Source organism: Schistocerca americana, chromosome 1 (genome assembly GCF_021461395.2).
Source record: "Schistocerca americana isolate TAMUIC-IGC-003095 chromosome 1, iqSchAmer2.1, whole genome shotgun sequence".
In the NCBI taxonomy this organism is placed as follows: Eukaryota; Metazoa; Arthropoda; class Insecta; order Orthoptera; family Acrididae; genus Schistocerca; species Schistocerca americana.
This window is the reverse complement of record NC_060119.1, coordinates 947,233,611-947,259,475: the sequence shown is the minus strand read 5'-3', so window position 1 is coordinate 947,259,475 and position 25,865 is coordinate 947,233,611. Positions and strand designations below refer to the sequence as shown.

General features: G+C 38.5%; 1 protein-coding gene across 7 annotated transcripts in view; it reads right to left on the bottom strand.

The window, feature by feature from the left end:
• LOC124615696 (GATOR complex protein Iml1) overlaps positions 1-25,865 on the bottom strand; it is a 597,731-nt gene that overhangs the window by 338,399 nt on the left and 233,467 nt on the right. For all 7 annotated transcript variants that reach the window (XM_047143737.1, XM_047143755.1, XM_047143765.1 and 4 more), the window contains one exon: positions 5,696-5,913. In XM_047143737.1, coding sequence (XP_046999693.1) covers positions 5,696-5,913 — 218 coding nt within the window. The remainder of the gene's footprint in view (positions 1-5,695; positions 5,914-25,865) is intronic.

Here is a 25,865-nt window from a genome sequence, read left to right as displayed (position 1 = left end):
TGCCCATCACAAATCACCACATACAGCAAAGAATACACTACACACACCACAAGGCCACTTCCACTGCAACTTCTAGAACATAGCCTCCAGTCTGGATCACACACAAGCCCCATGGGCCAGCCCTTTGAGATGGCGTTCATTATTTCTGTCCTGTATGCATTAACAATGATTTTCTACTGCAACAACAGAGTCCTTGACATTTTAACAGCAACTCTGGATACTCCAACACTCTTGACCTAACAAAGAAAGATGGCCGCTAATCACTGTAAAAAGTTACTGTAATATCAGTGCATTTTTAGTGCAGTACTGAACTGGGTATCTGTCTGTCTTATTTACTACATCTTCCATTGCAATACTTGCAGTACCATACACAATAGGTACCTGAACATCTTGCCCAAAACATGTTTAGTATTGTAATGGGCAGCCACTTATATCAACAACAGTAATATTGATGTTACATATTAAAGATCTGTTCTAATACTTTTTACTGTTTTATTTCATTTGAGGTGTCTACATCTACATGATTATTCCACAATTCACAAATAAGTGCCTAGCAATGGTTCATCAAACCACCTTTAAGCTACTTCTCTATCATTCCACACTCTAACAGTGAATGGGAAAAACATACACTTCAATCTTTCTGTGGGAGCTCAGATTTCTTTTATTTTATTATGACGACCATTTCTCCCGATGATGGTGGGTGCCAACAAAATATTTTCACACTCTGAGGAGAAAGTTATCGATTGAAATTTCATGAGAAGATATCATACCCATGGCACTCTTTCCCTTATTTCGCAATAATACAAAATGAGTCACCATTCTTTGAAGTTTTTCAATGTCCTACATCACTCCTATCTGATGTGAATCCCAAACTGCACAGCAGTGACCCAGAAGAGGGTGGACAAGCTTACTGTAACCAGTCTCTTTAGCAGACCTGTTACATTTTCTAAGAGTTCTGCCAATAAATCACACTATTTGGTGTTATTTCCCCACAACATTATCTATTAAGATCATTCCAATTTAAGTTACTCATAATTATAATCCCTACATATTTATTTGCCAATAAATCACACTATTTGGTGTTATTTCCCCACAACATTATCTATTAAGACCATTCCAATTTAAGTTACTCATAATTATAATCCCTACATATTTATTTGAGTTTACAGCATGTAGATTTTGTGATTTATCATGTAACTGAAATTTAGCAGGTTGTTCTAGTGTTCATGTGGCTGCCTTCACATTTTTCATAATTCAGAGTCAATTGCCACTTTTTGAACCATACAGACATATTGTCTAAATCATTTTGCAATTTGTTCTGATCATCTATTGAATTTACATGATAGTAAACCACAGCATCATTTGCAAACAACAAGAAGGCTGCTCGATTGCCTCCTAAATTGTTTATGCAGATCAAGATCTACAGAGGGCCTACAACACTTCCTTAGGGATTACCAGATATTACTTCTGTTTTACTCAATGACTTTCTGTCAATTATTACAAACCGTGACCTTTATGACAGGAAATCATAAATCCAGTCACACAACATCCAATTTAATTAGGAATAGAGTCAAAAGCCTTCTGAAAATCGAAAAATATGAAATCAATTTTATGACCCCTGTCAATAGCATTCATTACATTGTCAGAATAAAGAGCTAGTTGTGTTTCATAAAAACAATATGTTCTGAATCCATGTTGGCTATTTGTCAATAACTCATTTTCTTAAAGGTGCTTCATAATGTTCAACCACAGTATGTGTTCCAAAATTCTACAGCAAATTGATGTTACTGATATGGGTATGTAATTCTGTGGATTACTTGTATTTCCTTTCTCAGGTATTGGTGTGATTTTTGCAACTCTCCAGGCTTTGGGTATGGATATTTCTATGAGTAAATGGATGTATACAACTGCTAAGTATGGAACTATTGCATCAGCATATTCTGAAAGGAGCCTGATTGGCAGTGTACTTGATTTGAATTCTGGAATATTTACATCATCATCTTTTGTGAAGGAATTTCGGAAAACCATCTTTAGTAACTCTGCTGTAGTGGCCCTGTCATCAATAACATCACCATTGTTATTGCACAATGAAGGTATTAATTGCATATTGCCACTGGTGTAATTTATATATGACCAGAATCTCTGGGGGTTATCTGCCAGATTTTGAGACAGAGTTTCATTGTGGAAACTATTAAAAGCATTGCCAATCTCAGGGATTCTGCATTCTTTTAAATCTGATATACTTTTCCATTGCTACTGCAATAGTGTTCTGGCCTATTTTGTGTACCATGGCGGGTCAGTCCATCGGTTGTTAGTTTGTTTGGTATACATCTCTCAATTGCTGTTGACTGTATATCTTTGAATTAAAACCTCATCTGGTCTAAGCTTACAGTCAGATTAGGAGTGAAGGCTGTCTCTTAGGAAGGTGTCAAGCAATTTTTTATCTGCTTTTTTAAACAGACGTATTTCACATTTATTTTTGGTGCATTTGGATGTTATGGTATTCAGTCTAGCTACAACATCCTTGTGGTTACTAATCCCTATATCTATCATGATGCTCCGTATTTGGTCAGGATTACTTGTTGCTAAGAGGTTAAGCATGTTTCTGCAACCATTTACACTCAGAGTGGGCTTTTGAACTAGGTGTTCAAAATAATTTTCTGAGAAGGCATTCAGTACTATTTTGGATGTCATTTTAAGTCTATGCCAGCTTTAAACATCTATTTTTGCCAAAATATCGAGGGTAGATTGAAGTAACCACCCACTATAATTGTACAAGTGGGGTAGCTATTTGAAATGACAATCCCATTTTCCTTGAACTGTTCAGCACATGTATCATCTGAATTGGCAGGTTGGTAAAAGGAACCAATTATTAATTTATTCTGGTTGTCAAGTATAACCTCTACCCATACCACCTCACAAGAACTATTTACTTCACTTCTACTATAAGGTAAATTACTTCTAACAGCAATAAACACTCCATCACCAATGGTATTTAATTTATCCTTTCTGAACGTGTTTATGTCCTTTGTAAAAATTCTGACTGAACTTATTTCCAGCTTTAGATCGCTTTTCATACCTATAATGATTTAAGATTCAGTGCTTTCTATTAGCATCTGGAATTCTGGTTGTTTTCCAACAAGGGCTACAACATTTTAAAGTTGAAATATTGGCTGTTCCTGTGTCTACCCTCTTCTTGTGTTCCCCTGCATCCTTTCACACTGAAGCCCATTCTGCGCTTTCTCTAGGCCTTCTAACATAAAAAGCCGCCCAGTCCCCTCCACACAGCCTCCATTATCTGTGTAGTAGCCACTTCCTGCGTGCAGTGGACTCCTGACCTACTTAGTTGCACTTGATATCAGTAAAACTAGGCATCATGTATGCAACCAGTGACAGGGGCTGAGGCCAAAGGGCAAGCAGGTGATGAATTACACTGCCAACTGCTGTCTACTGGGGTACAGTGGTCTCTCAAGAATTCTCTCTCAAAGAAAGTGATGCCACTCAAAGGCATGGAAGTGCAAAGGCAACTGTTGTATTTCTGTGCTAATTGACTGAATATTTTTTTCTGTTCAGCTGAGCTATGTAGTTACACTCAGAATATTCACATCCTTGTAACTGAGACACTATTTTTACGATAGTGGCAAAATAAATTTTAACATCACCTGAATGGTCCTGTTGGTTTGTTTTTCATGTAAAAATATATATCAAGTGTATGAAATTATTTATTTTTGATGAAAATGATATAATAATATTTAAATAAGAGTGGAGAGGAAGATACTCTTTGAAAGCTTGTGAGGTAAAGAAAAAAGGGGAACTATGCATTGTGGAGAAGACAACTGATAGCCACAGTCTTATAAAAGGAGAAAAATGAAAATTTGTTTAGATTTAAGAGCATTTATGAAGATATACAAGGAAACTATTCAGTTAATAGTTCCACAATCTTGTGAACAACAGCTGCCTGAACATCATAACCAAAACTTTTGAGAGAGAAATATGTCTGCAGCACTAAGTTATCTCTGGCCAAACAGAATGTGTCTCTGCAATGTGCACTGCCAGTGCTAGTAATGAAAGGAACCTGAATATGTGAACTATTTAAAAATTTAGATGATTCCCAATGGGCAAGGGGAATGGGAAGACAATACAGACAAACTAACAAACAAACATGTGGTAAAGTCTGAAAGAGCTCTTCAGCTGGCAATGTTTCACTAATGGTTAACAGTGATCATATTAAAAAAGAACATCATACCCTTCTACAGTCAAACCCCCTGGTGCATAGTAAAGCATGCACAGAGCTTGCTGAGTGTTAACCAGCTTCTGAGTTCAGGAACCACAGGCTCATTAAATGAAATGGTCAGTCATGAGCAAACAGTCTCCCCAAGGAGCTTACCATATGTCTAGCTCAAAAGGCACACATGGTTTAAAAACTGGTAAGTATGCAGTATCCTCCTCTCCTCTGCACTTCTTGTCATTATTTTTCACGTTACTTGTATGTGAATTTTGAAAGATGAAAGGATTTGTGTAGGGTTAAAAATCCAATAGCCAGCTGTAATAATTTCTTGATAAAAATGGGCCAATGCAGACACTCACCTGTATGTGACTGACACATGGCACACAGAAATAAGTAGCATCACAGACACACCACTAGTTTTCAAGCGACCAATGTTTTCCTAGTTTAACATATGTAAGTGTGTGTAACTTACATACACACTAAAAAATGGGAGAGGCTCAAAAGCTGGTACAATCTCTGTGATGATGTACGTTGTGTGTCAGTCACCAGCAACTTACAGATGAATGGTTCTGTTTTTTCATTCTCGATCGTCGTTTCCATCCTGGAGTTTCTGTTATTGTAAAAGGATGCAATAAATTCACTGTTGGATAATGACAACACTTTCAAACATTGTGTAACTAAATGAAACACACATCTGAAAGCAGAAGCAGTTAAGATTGTAGTTCCATATTTATTTGCACCACTTTTGACTGCTCATAATTATTGATTCATAGCAAAGTTGTGAAATTTTCCTACAGTAACTGTCATGAGTCCCAACGAGATATAAAATGCCACAGCAGCATGAACTGGTTGCACACTTTATTTTGGCCTCTCTGTGGTCAGTGGAAGTCAGCTGAATTCATGCCACTCTCGAATGTTTATGCTCACTGCCAACATTAGCAACATAACAGTATTGTGCACCCTAAAAATAGCCATTGTGAATATAGTGTTGATCCATGTAGTGTGTGTAGTGATTGTTACTATTATTTACAAATATGATCAAGAAGGTAGTACCTGATCCTTATAGTGACTCGCCATCATCATTTGTGACATTTCTACAATGTATGAACCTACTGCACATTTGTTTATTTTATAATGTGTAAGCTGACTGCTCTGGGAGGTGGAGGCAGAGCTTGTCTCAGAAAACAATGCACTATGAGCCGACCACAAGCTTCTGCTCCCAGCATCTTATGCTCTCAGGGATCAAGTAAATGTGAGCAATCAATACTAGAAATGCAAATCGAGTTCTTGGCAAAAAGTTGTAGATTGTCAACTAGCAGTTGTGCTTCCATGGTAAGACCACTACTGCCCATCACGCAGTCAACATCCTGCATCACTTTCAGTTATACTGTAAAATTAGTAATTTTGTACACAAGGCATAAAGAAACATTAAGAATCAAACAATTACAAACTGAATAATTATCTAACCTGTGCGAGCCTCTGTGAGACAAGCTCCCGAAACACTTCTGGTGTAGTTAATGGTTTCCTATATATTGCCCTCTGTTGAGCAAAATCAGCATTAACATCATCAGGCAAAAGCGTGTAGTCAGACACAACATAATCATTTTGCAGGCTTCGTTTATCAGGAAAATAATCCGTTGTGATGGGAAGGCAAGCAGGAATGGTCAGAGATTTCCAGTCCACACCTATTCATAGAAAAGCAAAATAAAATACTTGTTAATCAAATATGGGTTAAAAGAATAATTTACTGTAATTGCTGACAACATTACACTTCTGTATCACATGTGTACGAGCAAGCACAATTACATGCACACAACAGAATCATGCACATAAAAATCCATGCTCTTAAACACATGCACTTAAAAAAACATGCAAATTAAAAAAATCATGCACACAGAAAGTTGTGAAACTTTTATGAGCAAAGTAAACTAAAATTTCATACTTTCTACAACATTAAATTACCCCCACAATAATTATGTTAATATAACATTTCTTATGTACAGTATATCCAAATGTTTGAACTTGCAACTCTGAACATTTTACTGACTTTAAAGATCCACTTGCAGCCTTGAAGACTAAGTCTCTAGATTTCTGCACAACAGTAATAGAAAATGCCACAAATGAAGTACATCATGACTGTGGTTCTTCTGTGTACTTATAAAGTTCACAGTCATATTTATGCCAGCATCTACACAGTGTTCACTGAGTGTACGGAGAAGAGTAACTCTCAAAGAGACCTGCATAAATCTAGCAATTATGCTTCTGATGCTGTGGTGTCATTGAAGAGCCTCATCTCTTGAGAATCATAACTTGCCAGACAAAGTGACAAATGATCATTTATTAAAAGTAATATAGTTAAATATCTGTATTACTGAAATATTTAGATAAAAACTCTTTAGAGACTGCATACCCACATAGAATGCAGATAGATCAAGTTATTCCAAAATACTTTATAAAGATATATTACATAAATTAACTTTTATCATAAGACCAGACTGGAAGAACCTGTAAATAATGAAACTTCAGTCATGAGGCAACCCACATGTCCATTCATCACAGATTACTGTAATATGAAGCATGCAGCACTCAAATTACAAACTTGCTGACTAAATCCTGCAACCCTTCAATGTTTATAAATGATAGTCACATAATTGTATGCCTCCTACTCCCCACAACATGAGTGCTTCTCATATTCGGGGCACCCTCCACAGGACATCAGTTGGACTTCCCCAGAGCTACTGTCCTCTCATCTGGAAAGTATTGCCACAAGCCTGGCCATGCCACCTTTGGCAGCACAGTCGCCCTTTCTCGACAATGACCTTGTTGAGTTCTTTTTTTCCAGGTTTGCCGGCCGGTGTGACCGTGCGGTTAAAGGCGCTTCAGTCTGGAACCGCGTGATCGCTACGGTCGCAGGTTCGAATCCTGCCTCGGGCATGGATGTGTGTGATGTCCTTAGGTTAGTTAGGTTTAATTAGTTCTAAGTTCTAGGCGACTGATGACCTCGGAAGTTAAGTCGCATAGTGCTCAGAGCCATTTGAACCATTTTTTTTTCCCAGGTTTGCTCCAACCTGATCTACACTGTGTGGCCTTCCCTTTCTTTGCGAACACCGATATGCAGCCAGTGTCCAGCCCAGATTCTGAATTCATGTCTCTGCCACCACTGGCACCCGTTCCTGGATCCACCAACCCACTTCCTTTGGGAGGTGCTTCTTCTGCGCGATGGTGCCACACCATCTCTCCCTTACGGAAGAAGGGATGCCACATCCTTTTGTCATCCTCTTGTCACCTATGTCATAGCTGCCGACCCCATTACGAAGGCTCTGCCATCTCCTCTGTAGGAAAGACGAATGCTGTAACCTCAGCTGGAGCTTATGACCCAGCTGCCAACCACACAACAGTGTATCACAGGTTTCCGTCTTTCCAAGCTGCCAGCTACCCAACCCCATATCATGCTCCCAGCACCTACCGTGGTACCTCATGATGCTACGTTTACAATATACAATGCTGGTATCATTATCACTAGCTAACCTCTGCGGGTCATGTGCCATTATCATGATTTAATATTATTCTTCCATAGGCCAGCTCCCTATGGGACACTGTCAAGCTGCTCACTAATCAGTTGATATCAGAGCACACCTTCTATGGTTCTCTAGGCTTAACACCAGCCATGCAAGTGTCTGCACAGTCAGAGCTCCAGTCATCAAGTGTGCAGTACCTGCCAATTGGGACCTTTGGCCTCAATACTGCGTTCAAACTGCCATACCATAGCAAGTGGATCCACTGTGGACAGTGTTCACATACAAAAGTTTCCTGGGTATGTCAGAGCTACCATACTAGGACTGACAGTGTACTTTGAGGTACAGAAGCTAGCCTGAATGTGGGCTGTACATTTATTATGCATGGTGTCAAATTATCATCAAATCATGACAATCTTTTAGTTGTATAGATTCAGAAGCTGCCTTCTGTTGAACTTGCTTGGGCATTGTGTTCATAAAGTTAGATTGTTCTTTTGCTACCTGCATACACATGTTCATTAGTAGCATGCGTTACCCACAGTGCAAATTAGCAGATATCAAAAAAGAACTCAAATAATGTTATACTACTATGTTCTTAATTGTATGATCATAATTGTCAATTTCTGATACCAAAAAGTCATTTTTATTTACTCAAAACTTCATGAGTCTTTGTAAGATGAAGACAAAACTGTACACTGTAAATCCTTTGTATGATTATACAGTTTTTCATCTGTGTTGCTCCTCTGATAGCTGAATTTCAGCTCTTCATTAATATTCTGATATCAATGGTAAATAATAGAGGTTTTGAATGGCCTTATAAATTCATCAGAAAATCATTTATCTAGGTTAGGAACAGCAGTGCACCCAACACCAACCTTGCAAGTCTGCACACTTTACAGTGCCCTATTCTGATTTTATTTTTATCCACATAGTGCAATTTTCAATGTGACTGCTTCCTGTATGTAGATATAGCTCCATCTAGGTGAGAAGGATGTCATTAATATCTCAAAATTTTAAAGTCTGAAGTAGACTTTTATAGTGCACACAATCAAACACATTGGTAAAAGCATACTCTTCATCAAAATGATAGCTTTTGTTGTTTAACTCTGCCACAACTTCTTTTTTGAGATCATTTAATGATGCCTTCACAATGAATGAGGATGTATCCTATTGTAAGCTAGTTTCTCAAAAAAGTATCAAAATACTGGAAGATGCAAAATCAAACTAATGTGACTTGAATATTTCCTTTTTCATAGATATGTCTCACAGAAGAGATTGTTACTGATGTTTTCTATTAATTATCAAGCAATTCTTTCAAAATGGACTATAAATTTCAAGAAAACAACACTATATTCAATTCTGTGCAACAAATAGTGTCATACCAACAACTGATGTAGCCCATGAAAAGAAGGTAATAAATAAGGTAGAATGTTCCAAATCTTTGGTTTTACATACTGATGAAAACCTAGATTGGAAGAAGCATATTACTGAGCTTCTCAAACAATTAAGTTCAGCTAGTCTCGGAAACAAATGAACCAGTCTCCTGACATATTTTGCACATTTTCACTGAATAATGTCTTAAGGAATAATTTTCTGGGTAACTTTTCACATAGAAAGAGAGAAAGAAATAAAGCAAGCAGTAATAATAATATGTGGTGTTGCCTGCTGTCACTATGCTTGTACCTGTTCAAGTAGTAAGGTGTTTTACCTGGAACATCATGATAAACATATTTGCTAATGAAATTTGAGAAGAATACAGCTGCCTACACTTATAACACTAAAGGAAAAAATGACCTTTATTACCAATTATTAAAGCTGCCATTGCCTAGGAAGAAGTTCAATATGCAGCAAAAAAATTTGATATGATTTGTCCAATAACATAAAATGTCTGACAAGTAGCAAAGCAAGTTTTAAATCCAACCCAGAACTATTTCTCCTTGACTACTCCTCCTATTCCACACAAAAATTTCTATTTAAAAACTGGTAGACTGTAAATTTTTTAAAAAAATTCTAGTTCTTACGTGTAGTTACACGAGTAAAGTAAAACACAACATGTTCACTAAGGTTAACATTAATCATGTATACGTATCATGTACACTGACTTGTTCCAAATCATTTTAATAAAAGAATAATTCAAATTATCTATGAGGTTTGTAACTAACTAACTACTGCCGAATTAAATCTGTCAGGAAGTGCCACATGTAAGGCTAGTTTCTCAAAAATGTTTGAAAATACCAGACAACATGAAATAAAACTGTAATTGTATGTGAAAAATCTGGGATGGAATAACAACAATAGGAAAGGCTGGACTGCTACACACACACATAGAGGAGGCGTGGAGTTGCAGACAGGCACAGTGAAAAATGCTGAGAGACATTATTCACACGGTTCCTGAAGCCACTCTGTACAACACGACAGTTAAAATATTAAAGTAACCAATGTTTCAGCTGTATTGCATCAGCGACAATCAGATCTTATACTGATTGTCCTGTCCTGGAATTAAGTATTTCTGTTTATTGGGTAGTTAGCAGTGTCATAATACCACCAACATTATTACTTTACATTTTTAATGGCCTAAACGTACCAATTGTCTATCATGAAAAGGGGTCTATCACGAAAAGGGGACAATGCATATGGCGGGCCGTTAATGGACTTTCAAGCTTGTTAATGATCGATAACTTACTGCAAACCGACAACTAGCTTTTGGAGGCTATGTTTTCCTGCACGCAGTTGTTGAAATACACTGACAGTTCTGTCTATTGCTTGGATGGTTACACATGTAACCAGTAAGGCTGCAATACAGACTCCTCTCATGGTCTATCACACAAGGATTTTGGTCAACCAGGATTTAGAACGACAATGTGGGTGACCACATGGCACAGTTAGAAACATGACAGTAGTGAACACAATAAGGAATGATGATTACAAAATGCAAATTCTGACTAATATATTAAAAATAATAAACTATATTATGTGAATAAGGACAGTGCATATGTTGTAAATACAAAAGGTGCTGAGTAATGGGTAGGCCTGTCACAAAGATGTAAAATGCTTAACTTTTAGGCACTGTTCTGCTTTGGAGATAAAAAATGCACCCAGATGCGGATACTATACTCTCCTAACAAACTATATTATGTGAATAAGGACAGTGCATATGTTGTAAATATAAGAAGTACTGAGTAATGGGTAGGCCTGTCACAAAGATGTAAAATGCTTAACTTTCAGGCAATGTTCTGTTTTGGAGATAAAAAATGCACCCAGATGCAGATACTATATTCTCCTAACATTGCTGCTTAACTGGAATGAGTAGGTATGTTGTCTTGGATGGGTGGTGAGGAAACAGAATGTCTATCGGGTGAGAAAATGTACAAACAAGACCTCCCATGAGCGAACCTAATATGATGGGCTACAGGTTGTCAATAGGCGGTGTCCTTACTGGACACTGGCCTGATCATGTGTCATCAACAAGAACAGTAGAGGCAGAGCGGTCATTGTATTTCTATGACTACCAGCAAGAAAACTTAACCTCCAGAAGCTAATCGACAAATTGCTATGGGCTAAATGTAGCAGCAATCCCAGAGTCTATGAATACCACCCCCTATGTTTCTTCATTCTGTTCACACAGGACAAAACATTGTTTATTTTAGTATGTAAGGCATTTCATAGAGTCTTGAAGTGTGTTATCAGTATTTTTTTCTGAATTCAATTTCCATTCCAGAAGGCTCCTTTTTGGTCCTCTGGTACTCCAACCTCATTTTTGTGCTCTGCATCTTCTCCAGTGAATCTGGCATGTAAAAAGGTATAGCCATCTTGTGTTTGGTTTTCTCCAAAATGTAGACATCTCACCTTACCACATGCAAGAGTGTCCAAATGGTCCTCAACATCCCCTTTTGTAGCCTGTTAAAGTCTGCTGGCTTCTCTCAAAATTATGACAGTCCAGAAAACTATTTTGCCAAAGATCGTCAGCTTTGATTCCATCTGGCTGCCTTTTCATGAATTTGTGGGAGTCCCAGTCATTGGGACTCAGCTCCCTTGTCTGGTGATGGGGCTGCTACCTCAAAGCTGCCAGAGTTGCTTAATTTTCTTTTAAGGGTTTACTCCTTGAGGATGTCTGGCTTCCGTGTAACTAAGTGTCCCTCTGCACTTTGTTTATGATTTGAGACAGCAAGAAAAGAACATGGTAGGGAGGCTTAGGATAGGAGAAATGGACCAGTGGACCATTGTGGAACACCCATCATCTGGCTCCTCCCCTTTAGCCAATCCAGCATGGGAGGCCAGCATGGCCCTCTGTATTTAAAGCACACAAACCACCTCACCTGCATGGACAGTGCTCTGTCCCTTGACAGCACACTTTAAGACAAACATTCAATATGTCATAGTTATCCAATGCCACACTCCTACAGAAACCTCAGATTTTGAACTGAAAAATGAGTTTTACCACACTTTACATGACCCATTAAAAGAACCAGCAACTGAGACATCTTGATTATCATAGGAGACCTAAATGCAAAAACTGGAAACAAAAATGAAGGCCTGTAGCTTGTAAGGGAAGTCCATGGAACTAAGAAATGAACGAAAATGGGGATATGTTTCCAAAACTTCTTTGCCAGTCAGGCGTCAAAACTTATAACAACAACAAACCAAGAAGAATTCCATACTGAGCTAAGGAACCACTATAAAGCACTCCAAGAAACACAGGAAGATAATGAAAATAATATTGGTGATATATGGACTCAGGTTAAGACATCTATTGGAATGTGAGTGGTACATGGAATTTGATCAGCTGTGGACAGGAGATCAAGGAAAAAGTAAATATGAGTAAAATAAGGCAACAGAAAACTTGAATACTAGCTGAGTATGCAGCTGCTGACTATCTAGTAAAGAGAAGTGTGAAGAATGTTAAGAGAGAGTGGCAGCTTGAACAAAGCTCTGAGAACAGAGAAAACCGCAATGAGGTTTCACAATGGGCTGAAGAACTATACATAACAACAAAAACAATCAATTATTGACAAAATTATTTAACCAGATAGATAAAAAATCTACTCACCAAGCAGCAGCAGAACACACACATGTAAGACTATTGTAATGGGCAAGCTTTCGGAGCCAGTGGCTTCTCCTTCAGGCAGAAGAGTTGAAGGCGAAGGAGGAAGGTTGAAGGAAAAGGGGACTGCACCAGACGAGATGCAGTCCCCAACAACCAGTCTTTCCTTCTCATTCCGTACAGTAAGTCTGCCCGGACCTGCAGTTCTGGGTGACTTTGGAAATCTACCCCTTTTCCTAGACCTCTCCAGTCCTTTTCCTAGACCCTTCTTCCTTCCTCTTCAACCCTTCTGCCTGAAGAAGAAGCCACTGGCTCTGAAAGCTTGCCAGTTACAACAGTCTTTTATGTGTGTGTTCTGCCACCACACGAAGAGATACACAGCTTGATTAGAACATTGTATAAAAAATTAAAATAAAAAGTTTCAAAAAGAACAGAACTATGAAAAGTAAGGAGGGTCGATTCTTGATGACAGACGAAGACCAAATTAGAAGTTTTCTGAAGTTTTGAACAGAGAGCAAACTGAAAGAGGGGGCGGGGGTTGGATGGGGTGTGTCAGATGCCAATTAGAGAATCAATATAATCATACCAACTGAGGTTGAAATCAAAATGGTCTTCAAACATAAAGAATGAGAAGGCCCCAGGAATTGATAATATTGCACCTGAGGTGCTTAAAGCAGACATTGACACCACTGTGAACTTACTGCATTCATTGTTTGAGAAGATACGGACAGAAGAGAAACTACCAAAGGAATGGAAAGAGGACCTAATTATCAAATTGACATGAAAGGCGATTCTAGCAATTTTAATAACTGCCAATATCTGTAACAAGTAAAGTACTCTGTAGATTAATGCTAAATCGTATTAAGGACTCTGTGGAGGCAAAGTTGAGAAAAGAGCAAGCTGGATTCAGAGAGCACTGAAGTAGTGTTGATCTCATGCAGATTGCCAGAACACACTCTACCATACATTTATTGATTTTGAGAAGGCATTTGACTCTCTTAATAGTAGAGATATATATCACATCATGGAACAATATGGAATACCATCAAAGGTTATCAATATGGCTATGAAATCTTTTGCGACATATTTCTTGAATAAAAGTCTCTTGGTGCACATGCCGCGTCAATTCAGGATAAAACTCCAAGCTTTCGACCACAACCTCCATGGTCGCCGTCAGGGCTAAAACTGACTATCGTGGCGAGGTTCCCACTTTTATATGCAAAGGACGGCTTCTGATTGGCTGGAATATGTCATAGCAACAACGATATGGCGTGTAGTGAAGTGGTGCCCTCTACTTCCATAGATGTAGTTTCTATCCCGCATTGCTTGCAGCGCCATCCCTTGAATCGGGAGGTAAAGTGCGGGAAGTTTTCCTCTGCGATTTTTCTTTATCCAGTGCACTCTTCCAGGTGTTGCTAAGTGCTTAACCATTGTCTCTGTTAAAGTTATTATCGCTAAGTCTAATTTCGACTGCTTCCCGGACACAGAGTCCCTGTAATTCGATACTTGGGCTATTACTCTCATTTCTTCAAATAAAATCTTATGCTTATTAAGCAGGCTATGCTCAGCCACCGCTGATTTTTCCAAATACCTGTATTTCAGATGGCACTGGTGCTCGATGCAAAGGTCGACAATGGTTCTTACTGACTGGCCCACGTAATTCTTGCCGCATTTACAAGGAATACTATAAATTCCTGGAACCCTTAAGCCAAGACTATCTTTGACTGGTCTCAACATTTCCTTAATTTTCCTAGGTGGTTCAAAAACTGGTTTTATTCCTTGCCTCTTTAGGACTCTGCCTATCCTGCTTGTTGTAGCACTGCAAAATGGAAGCTGTGCTATGTGTTGGTCCTCTTCTTGTTTATAGACGGCATTGTGTCTTACTTTCTTGGACAATACTGATTTAATTTCACCGGCAGAATAACCATTCCTCTTGAAAACAGTCGTCAAATGGTTAATCTCGGGACCGAGGTAATCCTTGTCGGAAATAGTCCTGGCTCTGTGTACTAAAGTATTCAGCATAGCTCTCTTCTGAGATGGATGATGGAAGCTATGGCTATGCAGATATAAGTCTGAGTGCGTTGGCTTCCTGTACACAGGATGGCCCAGTCGTCCATCCAGTATTTGCTCCACCAACACATCTAAAAAATGTAACTTCCCTTCCTTCTCTACCTCCATTGCAAATTTTATGTTTGGATGTACACCATTCAAATGTTCGACAAACTGTTGCAGAGTGTCATTGCCATGTGGCCAGATTAAAAAGGTGTCGTCGACGTATCTGTTGAAGCATGATGTGCGGAGGTGAGTACTGGTCAACGCTCTTTCTTCAAAATCCTCCATGAAAAAATTCGCTATTGCTGGTGATAGTGGCAAACCCATGGCTGTTCCAACCATCATTAGTATCGGCTTAAGGGTGCCAGGAATTCATAGTATTCCTTGCGAATGTGGCAAGAATTACGTGGGCCAGTCGGTAAGAACCATTGCCGACCATTGAATCGAGCACCAGCGCCACCTGAAATACAGGTATTTGGAAAAAATCAGCGGTGGCTGAGCATAGCCTGCTTAATAAGCATAAGATTTTATTTGAAGAAATGAGAGTAATAGCCCATGCATCGAATTACTGGGACTCTGTGTCCGGGAAGCAGTCGAAATTAGACTTAGCGATAATAACTTTAACGGGAACAACGGTTATGCACTTAGCAACACCTGGAAGAGTGCACTGGATAAAGAAAAATCGCAGAGGAATTCTTCCTGCACTTTACCTCCCAATTCAAGGAATGCCGCTGCAAGCAACGTAGGATAGAAACTACATCTATGGAAGTAGAGGGCACCACTTCACTACGCGCCATATCGCTGTTGCTATGACGTATTCCAGCCAATCAGAAACCGTCCTTTGCATATAAAAGTGGGAACCTCGCCAGTACACGACAGCCAGTTTTAGCCCTGACGACGACCATAGAGGTAGTGGTCGAAAGCTTGGAGTTTTATCCTGAATTGACGCGGCATGTACACCGAGAGACTTTTATTCAAAGCTTATCAATATTATTAAAGAAATGCATGAGGGATATTAATATAGAGCGCTACATACAGGAAACTTACTGAACCTATCCAAACAAATGCTGGAGTGAGGCATTGATGTATTCTGACAAATACTTTGTTTTTGTTGATAGTGGACAGTGGACAGTGCAATGACAGAAGTTACTGATGGTGGAAGAAGAGGTATTCAATGCAGAGTGCAAGACGGGCTTGAAGACCTGGATTCTGCCGATGATATCTGTTTGTTCTTGCAAAGACATTGTGACATGGAAGAAAAGGTAGCAAGACTGCAAGAGGAAGTAGAAATTGCATGACTAAATGTAAAGGTTCACCAGACTCAAGGAAGTGAGGATCAGACCTGAAAAACAGGCAAAGCTAACAGAGTATGAAGAGGAATTGGAATAAGTAGACTCCTTTGTAAAACTAGGAAGTGCTGCCTGTAATATGGAGAAGCAGAGCAAGCTGAAACTATTCAAAAGCAACATAAAGTCAGTCAATCTTGCACAGTTGTAAAATATGGCAGGTAGCAAACACAATTCTAAAAATGCTGAAAGTCCTTCATTAACTGGTGGCTTGGGCAAATTATAAATGTGAGTTGGCCAAATTTAATATCAGATGACAAACTGTAGGAGATAATTCACCAGTGATCAATCCGTGAGCAAATAAAGGAAAGGAAATGCATGTGGATCGATCACACAATACAGAAACAAAATGGAGCTAATGCAAGGACACCTCTGGATTGAAACCCACAAGTAACACGTAGATGTAGCTGCCTGACCTATAATCACCTGCAAAATAATGGTGGAGGATGAACCTCTGAAAGCTGGAAAAACTTGGAGCAAAGCACAATGTTTGGCTGCTACAGAATCAAGTGAAAGGTATTTACTGCTGCCCTGGGATTCAAGAGGAAGAATAAGAAGCAAGTCAAATAAATATTTTTTTTTGCATTTTGATGTAGAGCTACACCTGTAATGATTTTAATTTAATTTACACTAGCTGCTGAAATTTATGTGATTACATCAGTGATATGCATGGACAGAAAGTTTACTATTATACACAGGGACAGTTGAGGAAGAGTAAGCAGAAGCAACTAAATGATGTCAACCTCCTTAAGAGGAGACAGAATTATAATTTCATTCCAGATGTACTCTGAATTCAGGACCAAATGGATGGCAGGAAACCAAGAGCCTTTAACAAATAGGCCCAGCACCTTTACTGAGGAAAGCATCCTGGAATTCAGCAGCAATTTGGTCTTCAACAACAGAGCACAGTTTCAGAAGCACCTACGGCTAGAATCAAAAGTATCATCAACAGGTAAAATGATAAGTATGCCTGCATTGAACTAAAACTGAACAGTATTCATTATATGAATACATTAAAGGAGCTAACTTGAAACACACAAGGAAAGAGTCAAGATCTGGATGCATCTTGGATTGTCAGGATCGCATTGTAGATGTTCAGTTAGCAATAATAATGCAGTGCAAGGAGTTATTTTTTAGACCAGAAATCACAGCATTAGATGCAAAGAAAGATCAGCCAAGTAAGGATTAACAAAGAACAACAAGATGAGGTCCTGATGGGAGTTATAGGTCCTCATGTTGGCTGAAGGCCAGATATCAGATGCAATATACTGTGCTACAGTTAAATTTGCTGTTTCAAAATTACCATTTATTAACAAAATGTATAGCTGCTGTTAACAAAGTTCCATTTGTATGCTGGAAACCACAAGCTGATATATCACAAACGGGCTGACAGCAAGGCGTCAGATACAAGAATAAAACTGTAGAGACTGCTAAGTGTAGTGGTGGCAGAGATGCCAATGTACAAACTCATGTCTGTTGCAAAACGGGTGGCCTAGTGCCCCTACAACCCAGGCAGTCCATAGCATCACTGAACAATGTTTATGAAATTGAGTTCCTACCCTCAATTTCTACCTAAAGGCACCCCTCTACAGTTCCTCAAAGTTTTTCAGTATTGTTTTCTTACATTTTTGAATATCCATGTAAGTAATAAAGACTCAAAATGACATTTCAAAACCTACAAACAAACCATAATACAAACAGTGATGTATTTTACCATCCTGTACTGTATTTTAATGTCAATTATATTAACTTTATGTGAAGCTTTGCAGCTTCCAGCATTTTTCAATGGAAGATGCTGTTTGACTTTATTGTCATCTCGTTGATGACGACTGGCCTTTCCTGCACTCAGGTACCATCTCTGAATAACTTTATCATTTGTTGTGTTTATGCTGTGATCTCCTAACACTGATTCTCATAGTGGAAAAAGGAAACAACATGGGTATCACACAACATAAAATGAAAATGGCCATTAGTATCTTAATCTCTCTGTGTGATTATATAAAATGGATTTAATTTTCATTCTCTTCAGTTACAGAGATGGAATGTGTACATTAAGAAGATACTAAAACTCAATTTTGCAACTCAGGAACAATGGAGGATACACAAAATGATAAAAAATACCAATTTTCTGAATGAATCCATTTACATAAGAGCTAAGAAATCATCAGACAGTGCTAATAGTTCACAAGAACCAAGTCATGATTGAACACTTTAAACAATGATACAGCTGAAATAACTGATTACCAATATAGGATATATGGAGTACCTCTAGTCAATAAAGAATGCTGCCCACCTTCAGTTTTATAGACAATGTGATCAACTCACCTACCTGCCTACAAACTTGTGAAGTATCTGGCCAGAAAAGCATGTAACCTACCGAGAGACATAGCAGCACATGTGAAGCATATTGTTCATTTTCCCCATCTTGTGTAGGAGCAATAAGTACAGAGCTTGGACATAACAGTCAGGTTTGACACTAAGTATTTCTTTAACAATATAAAAACATAACAGAATAAAGCAATAGGAATGAGGGTAAGCTACTACAAACAGCACAGTGAACACATTGTTGTGGCCAAGATGGACACGAAGCCCACGCCTACGACAGTAGTACAAGTCTATATGCCTACTAGCTCTGCAGATGAAGAAGAAATTGAAGAAATGTATGGTGACATAAAAGAAATTATTCAGATAGTGAAGGGAGACGAAAATTTAATAGTCATGGGTGACTGGAATTCGACAGTAGGAAAAGGAAGAGAAGGAAACATAGTAGGTGAATATGGATTGGGGCTAAGAAATGAAAGAGGAAACCGCCTGGTTGAATTTTGCACAGAGCACAACTTAATCATAACTAACACTTGGTTCAAGAATCATGAAAGAAGGTTGTATACATGGAAGAACCCTGGAGATACTAAAAGGTTTCAGATAGATTATATAATGGTAAGACAGAGATTTAGGAACCAGGTTTTAAATTGTAAGACATTTCCAGGGGCAGATGTGGACTCTGACCACAATCTATTGGTTATGAACTGCAGATTAAAACTGAAGAAACTGCAAAAAGGTGAGAATTTAAGGAGATGGGACCTGGATAAACTGAAAGAACCAGAGGTTGTACAGAGTTTCAGGGAGAGCATAAGGGAACAATTGACAAGAATGGGGGAAAGAAATACAGTAGAAGAAGAATGGGTAGCTCTGAGGGATGAAGTAGTGAAGGCAGCAGAGGATCAAGTAGGTAAAAAGACGAGGGCTAGTAGAAATCCTTGGGTGACAGAAGAAATATTGAATTTAATTGACGAAAGGAGAAAATATAAAAATGCAGTAAGTGAAGCAGGCAAAAAGGAATACAAACATCTCAAAAATGAGATCGACAGGAAGTGCAAAATGGCTAAACAGGCATGGCTAGAGGACAAATGTAACAATGTAGAGGCTTTTCTCACGAGGGGTAAGATAGATACTGCCTACAGGAAAATTAGAGAGACCTTTGGAGAAAGGAGAACCACTTGTATGAATATCAAGAGCTCAGATCGAAACCCAGTTCTAAGCAATGAAGGGAAAGCAGAAAGTGGAAGGAGTATATAGAGGGTCTATACCAGGGCGATGTACTTGAGGGCAATGTTATAGAAATGGAAGAGGATGTAGATGAAGATGAAATGGGAGATATCATACTGCGTGAAGAGTTTGATAGAGCATTGAAAGACCTAAGTTGAAACAAGGCCCCGGGAGTAGACAACATTCCATTAGAACTACTGACAGCCTTAGGAGAGCCAGTCCTGACAAAACTCTACCATCTGGTGAGCAAAATGTATGAGACAGGCGAAATACCCTCAGACTTCAAGAAGAATATAATAATTCCAATTCCAAAGAAAGCAGGCATTGACAGATGTGAAAATTACCGAACTATCAGTTTAATAAGTCACGGCTGCAAAATACTAACGCGAATTCTTTACAGACGAATGGAAAAACTAGTAGAAGCCTACCTCTGGGAAGATCATTTTGGATTCCGTAGAACTATTGGAACACGTGAGGCAATACTGACCCTACAACTTATCTTAGAAGAAAGATTAAGGAAAGTCAAAACTACGTCCCTCGCATTTGTAGACTTAGAGAAAGCTTTTGACAATGTTGACTGGAATACTCTCTTTCAAATTCTGAAGGTGGCAGGTGTAAAATACAGGGAGCGAAAGGCTATTTACAATTTGTACAGAAACCAGATGGCAGTTATAAGAGTCGAGGGGCATGAAAGGGAAGCAGCGGTTGGGAGGGGAGTGAGACAGGGTTGTAGCCTCTCCCCAATGTTATTCAATCTGTATATTGAGCAAGCAGTAAAAGAAACAAAAGAAAAATTCGGAGTAGGTATTAAAATCCATGGAGAAGAAATAAAAACTTTGAGGTTCGCCGATGACATTGTAATTCTGTCAGAGACAGCAAAGGACTTCGAAGAGCAGTTGAATGGAATGGACAGTGTCTTGAAAGGAGGATATAAGATGAACATCAACAAAAGCAAAGCGAGGATCATGGAATGTAGTCAAATTAAGTCGGGTGATGCTGAGGGAATTAGATTAGGAAATGAGACACTTAAAGTAGTAAAGGAGTTTTGCTATTTGGGGAGCAAAATAACTGATGATGGTTGAAGTAGAGAAGATATAAAATGTAGACTGGCAATGGCAAGGAAAGCGTTTCTGAAGAAGAGAAATTTGTTAACATCAAGTATAGATTTAAGTGTCAGGAAGTCGTTTCTGAAAGTATTTGTATGGAGTGTAGCCATGTACGGAAGTGAAACATGGACGATAAATAGTTTGGACAAGAAGAGAATAGAAGCTTCCGAAATGTGGTGCTACAGAAGAATGCTGAAGATTAGATGGGTAGATCACATAACTAATGAGGAGGTATTGAATAGAATTGGGGAGAAGAGGAGCTTGTGGCACAACTTGACTAGAAGAAGGGATCTGTTGGTAGGACATGTTCTGAGGCGTCAAGGGATCACCAATTTAGTATTGGAGGGCAGAGTGGAGGGTAAAAATCATAGAGGGAGACCAAGAGATGAATACACTAAGCAGATTCAGAAGGATGTAGGTTGCAGTACGTACTGGGAGATGAAGAAGCTTGCACAGGAAAGAGTAGCATGGAGAGCTGCATCAAACCAGTCTCAGGACTGAAGACCACAACAACAACAACAACAACAACAGCAACGGAAATGCAGAAATGAATGCCACCTACCACATTTAACTAATGTGATACATATTATGAGTAAACAGATAAAGTGGCAATGCACTCCCCCTTACTCCTGTGGTAAGAGAGATATTCATGGAACATTTAATGAAAAATCACTATCACCATACTGTTAGCTGAATTATGTAGATTATAGATCCACCTGGGAAAATTCCATATGTATAACACCATCATGCATGAAAACATACAGAAACAGAAAAGTAATTGTGTGCTTTCGTTTCTGGATGTGAAGATCCAAAGAACTTATGTGGACATACTGTGAGAAGCAGAATACTAGGAAACCAAATGGTATCTACACTCTAAATCCCACAATAGTCTATCTCAGTCCTGTAAAAGCTGACTACCTGAGAATACTTGATAATTGATTCTAACATCAAGCAACAACTGAAAGAACCATACTGTGTTTTCTATACCAATTAATACAGGAAAAAGTGTCACAAAGTCCAGCAGCGACAAATCCATATTAAATGAGAACCAGAAATAGCTCCCGATAGTGCACTTACCTTATGTCAATGAACAAGCAGGTTCACTGTGGCTGCACCACACCAATTTGACATAGTAATGGCACAATCCAGAACACTGTAATGTCACTTAAGATTCTGCAAAGGTTCCCAATTTGCCAAGTTTATATGAGATACAATGGGAGTGCAGTGCTGTCTACAATGAGGGAATTGGGAAGCCCATTAACATACACACTGCAAAACATGAAAAAGACCGACTAACTAATAAATTCACAACAGCAGAACATTACAGCAATTGTGGACAGCCTCTATGGTTCCGAAAGGCCCAAATGATTGCAAGGCAGCTGTAATCCTGAAGCAATCCAATAAATGTGGATGGCCTGAACAGCAATTGTATGTCATGGTTGCTATCACATTGTAATGACCTACAAGCTGTCACTGGGTAAAAGCCTCACAGACGGCAGCACGATCATCAAAGCAAATGGCACAGGAGGAACTGTCATCATATATCCACAATCACTCATAGGAAAATATGTCTGCCAAGAGCTAACTGTCAACCCACAGTGCGTTACCAATTACCGGCAATTTAAGGAATACATACAAATTATAGCCTCCCTAATAGGCTATCCCCCACCCCCTCTACTCACAATCCACCAATGATATTTTACAACCACTAAAAATGTAGCACAATGATGTCCCTGACAACAGAGATTGTTGCTCTATGTTTATGATATTTGTTGAGGTGCAATATATATAAAGATTGAAACTGTCTACAACAAGCCTGTGTGGTTAGTTTCCTGAAGTCTCACCAACACCATTTGAACAGAGAAGTTTTACTGATCTTTGATATGATGAAGATATTCCAGGATATGTAAGAGGTGCAGTATCACATTGTAATAAAACAAATGCATTTGAAAAGGTAACAGCATCTCATCTGTTTACAGACGTCTATATTTTTCAGCTGTATCATGACTGCACATTCATCCTTACATTTCTCAATAATACTGATTATAAGAATATCGTGTCAAAACAGCTACAGATCTTATAATTCTACTGATGATGTAAACATTCACAACCAGAGATGTCAAACTTATTAAAATATTCTTGGCTATTATGTGTTTCTTGTTGAAATCCAACTTTGTCTCCATCTGCAGACAACATTTTCAAAGCTACAATCCTTGGTTCTCACTTTTTATAAGGTCTGATGCATGCCCAGGCTCACTATTGACTCAAAGAAAATGAAGTTTTTGTATGCTCTCATGCTGAGGTGTGACATTTCATGTTTTGCAAACTTAGAGTGCTATTGGCCTTGTCAGCTACTGTCATCCACTATTGCTATTACTCTGTGGTGAAAGACTGGTACACATCTTCTGCAGTACCGGAATCTAGATACCATTCAGTTTTAAAATTTCCCCCACCCAATTAAAATTCCTGGGATGTTTATAAAAATCTATGGTCTCTTTGTATAGCTTTTCATAGATTTTGCTTGTGGGTGCCAGTATCAGAGTCTTATCAAACTGAATCTGATGGTCACCTCACTGCAAAACATTTTCTGCAAAAGCCAATCTGTCTGTTTCTCCCATTCTGTAGTTGCTTGTGTTCTTCTAGTCGTTTTTTGACCGTTATAAACACCTCGGTGATTTTATTCAGAAGGAGGAGGGTGTGAAATTGAGTGGTATCTGGATTCTGGGGCTGAAGATGAAGTGTAATAGTCTTCCACTCATGGTTATAGCAATAGCAGATGACAGTAACCACCAAAAGCTACTTGCACTTGAATTTTCAATACATATGACATCATACTTCTGCGCAAGAGCATTCAGAAATGGAATTTTACTTCAGCCAGTAATGAGCCATGGTGTGCACTGTCTCTTCAAAAAAGCTACAAACCCCACTGAAGAATCAAGAAATTCTCCCGACCATGGCACAATAGCCTGGAATATTTCAATAAGTGCACTAGATATTTTTCAGCCGTGCCATGGCTGCATATAGTTCACATTCATCCTTAGATTTCTCAACAATACTGATTATAAGAATATTGTATTAAAACAGCTACAGATCTTCTCATTCTACAGATGAATGATTATTAAACTTACAGAAAATCTAGCAACATACTTTTATATTTTAAAATTCACTATCACCAACAGCTAAAAATTGCAGAAAAAGAAAAAAAACTACTCTACTGAAAGGAATTTTATGTTGTTCTCAAACTTTTGAGTAGCAGTACAGCCTGCAACATATTTTGGTTGCATCATCATATTTAAATGGGGGAGGCTTAATGTAAACAGCAGAAGTTACATATATTCTACATTTCTTAAATGTATGTTGAAAACGCTTTCTGATGGAGAAGTGACACAGCAGCATTTTTCCCTATGTTAATTACCCATTACAAAGAAAATGCTATTTTGAAATGATACAGCAAACAAAGAGCAATTTCTTATAACCAATTTTCAGATAGCAAAAATGACCTATAATGCAGCATTTCAATGAAGATATTGCCCCCACTTTCAAATCAATGAAATTAACATACAGTTAAAAAACTCACAAACATTACTGATCTACACTATTCTGTCAGATTTACTTTCTGTGATAAGAACATATGGGAATTATAAGATACAGCAAAACTTCTGAGTGGTTCAAAGTGGAAAAATAGCCTGTATGAGGAACTTTCCATATTTTATAACTGAAACCAGCTCTTTTGTTTTTCAAAGGCTGGAAGTTAATAACGTACCAAAAAACATATTAACAAAAAAACTACAAACAACAAACAAGAAAAATAATATGGAAAGAAGTACCAAACAGATGTTCTATATCTACATCAATATTTCACAAGCCATCTGATGGTGTGTAGTGGAGGGTACTTTGGCATCACTATCTGAGCCCTGCTTCCCTGTTGCATTTGCAAATGGTCCATGGGAAAAATGATTGTTGGTAAACCTTTGCATTAGCGTTAATATCTCAAATTTTCTCACTGCAGTCATTTCGCAAGACATATGTGGGAGGATGTAATACATTATCCAACTCTTCCCAGGATGTAATCTCCCAGAATTTCAATAGTAAACCACTCTGTAATGAACATCATCTTTCTTCTAGTGTTTGCCACTGGAGTTTTTTGAGCATCCCTGTAATGCTCTCACCTGACTAAATGAGCCTGTGATGAAACAAACTGATCTTCATTGAATCTTCTCTATCCCATCTATTAGTCCTACCTGGTATGGGTCCTCAACTAATGAGCAATACTCAAGCATCAGTTGATCAAGTGTTTTGTAAGCCACTTCTTTCATAGATGAGTTACATTTCCTTAAGATTCTTCCCCTGAACCTCATTCTATCATCTACTTTCGCTACTCTCTGTTTTATGTAGTCATTCCACTTAAGGTAGCTCTGTATAGTTACTCCTAGATATTTTATGGCAGACAGTGTTTCCAGTAAATTATCAATGGTGTAGTTGTATAGCTGCAGATTTATCCCCCTGTGTATGTGCAATATCTTACGTTTATTTAGGTTCAGAGGCAACTGCCAGAGCCCACACTATTTATCAATCCTCTGTATGTCACTTTGTAAATCAATACTAGCTTCTGGTATTGCTAGTTTGTTATAAACAACCGTATCATCTGTGAACAGTCTTAAAGAGTTTACGATGCTTCTCACCAGATCATTTATATACATTTCAAATATGTAATGGTCATCTCACACTTCACTGGGGTACTCCAGAAATTACATTTACACCTGTCAGTTTTGTTCTACCTGTAAGGCAGTCTTGAATCCAGTTGCAAATCTGGTCCAGTACTCAATGAGCTTGTGTGTGTGTGTGTGTGTGTGTGTGTGTGTGTGTGTGTGTGTGTGTGTGTGGACACACGCAACACACCCAAATGTGTTCCTGAAGTCAAGGCTTCTGACTTTTAGAGGACATTGATAAGTGAGTATAAAATATGTACCATAATCCTACGTCAGATTGACATCAGTGATATAGACCTATAATTATGTACATTTTTCTTAG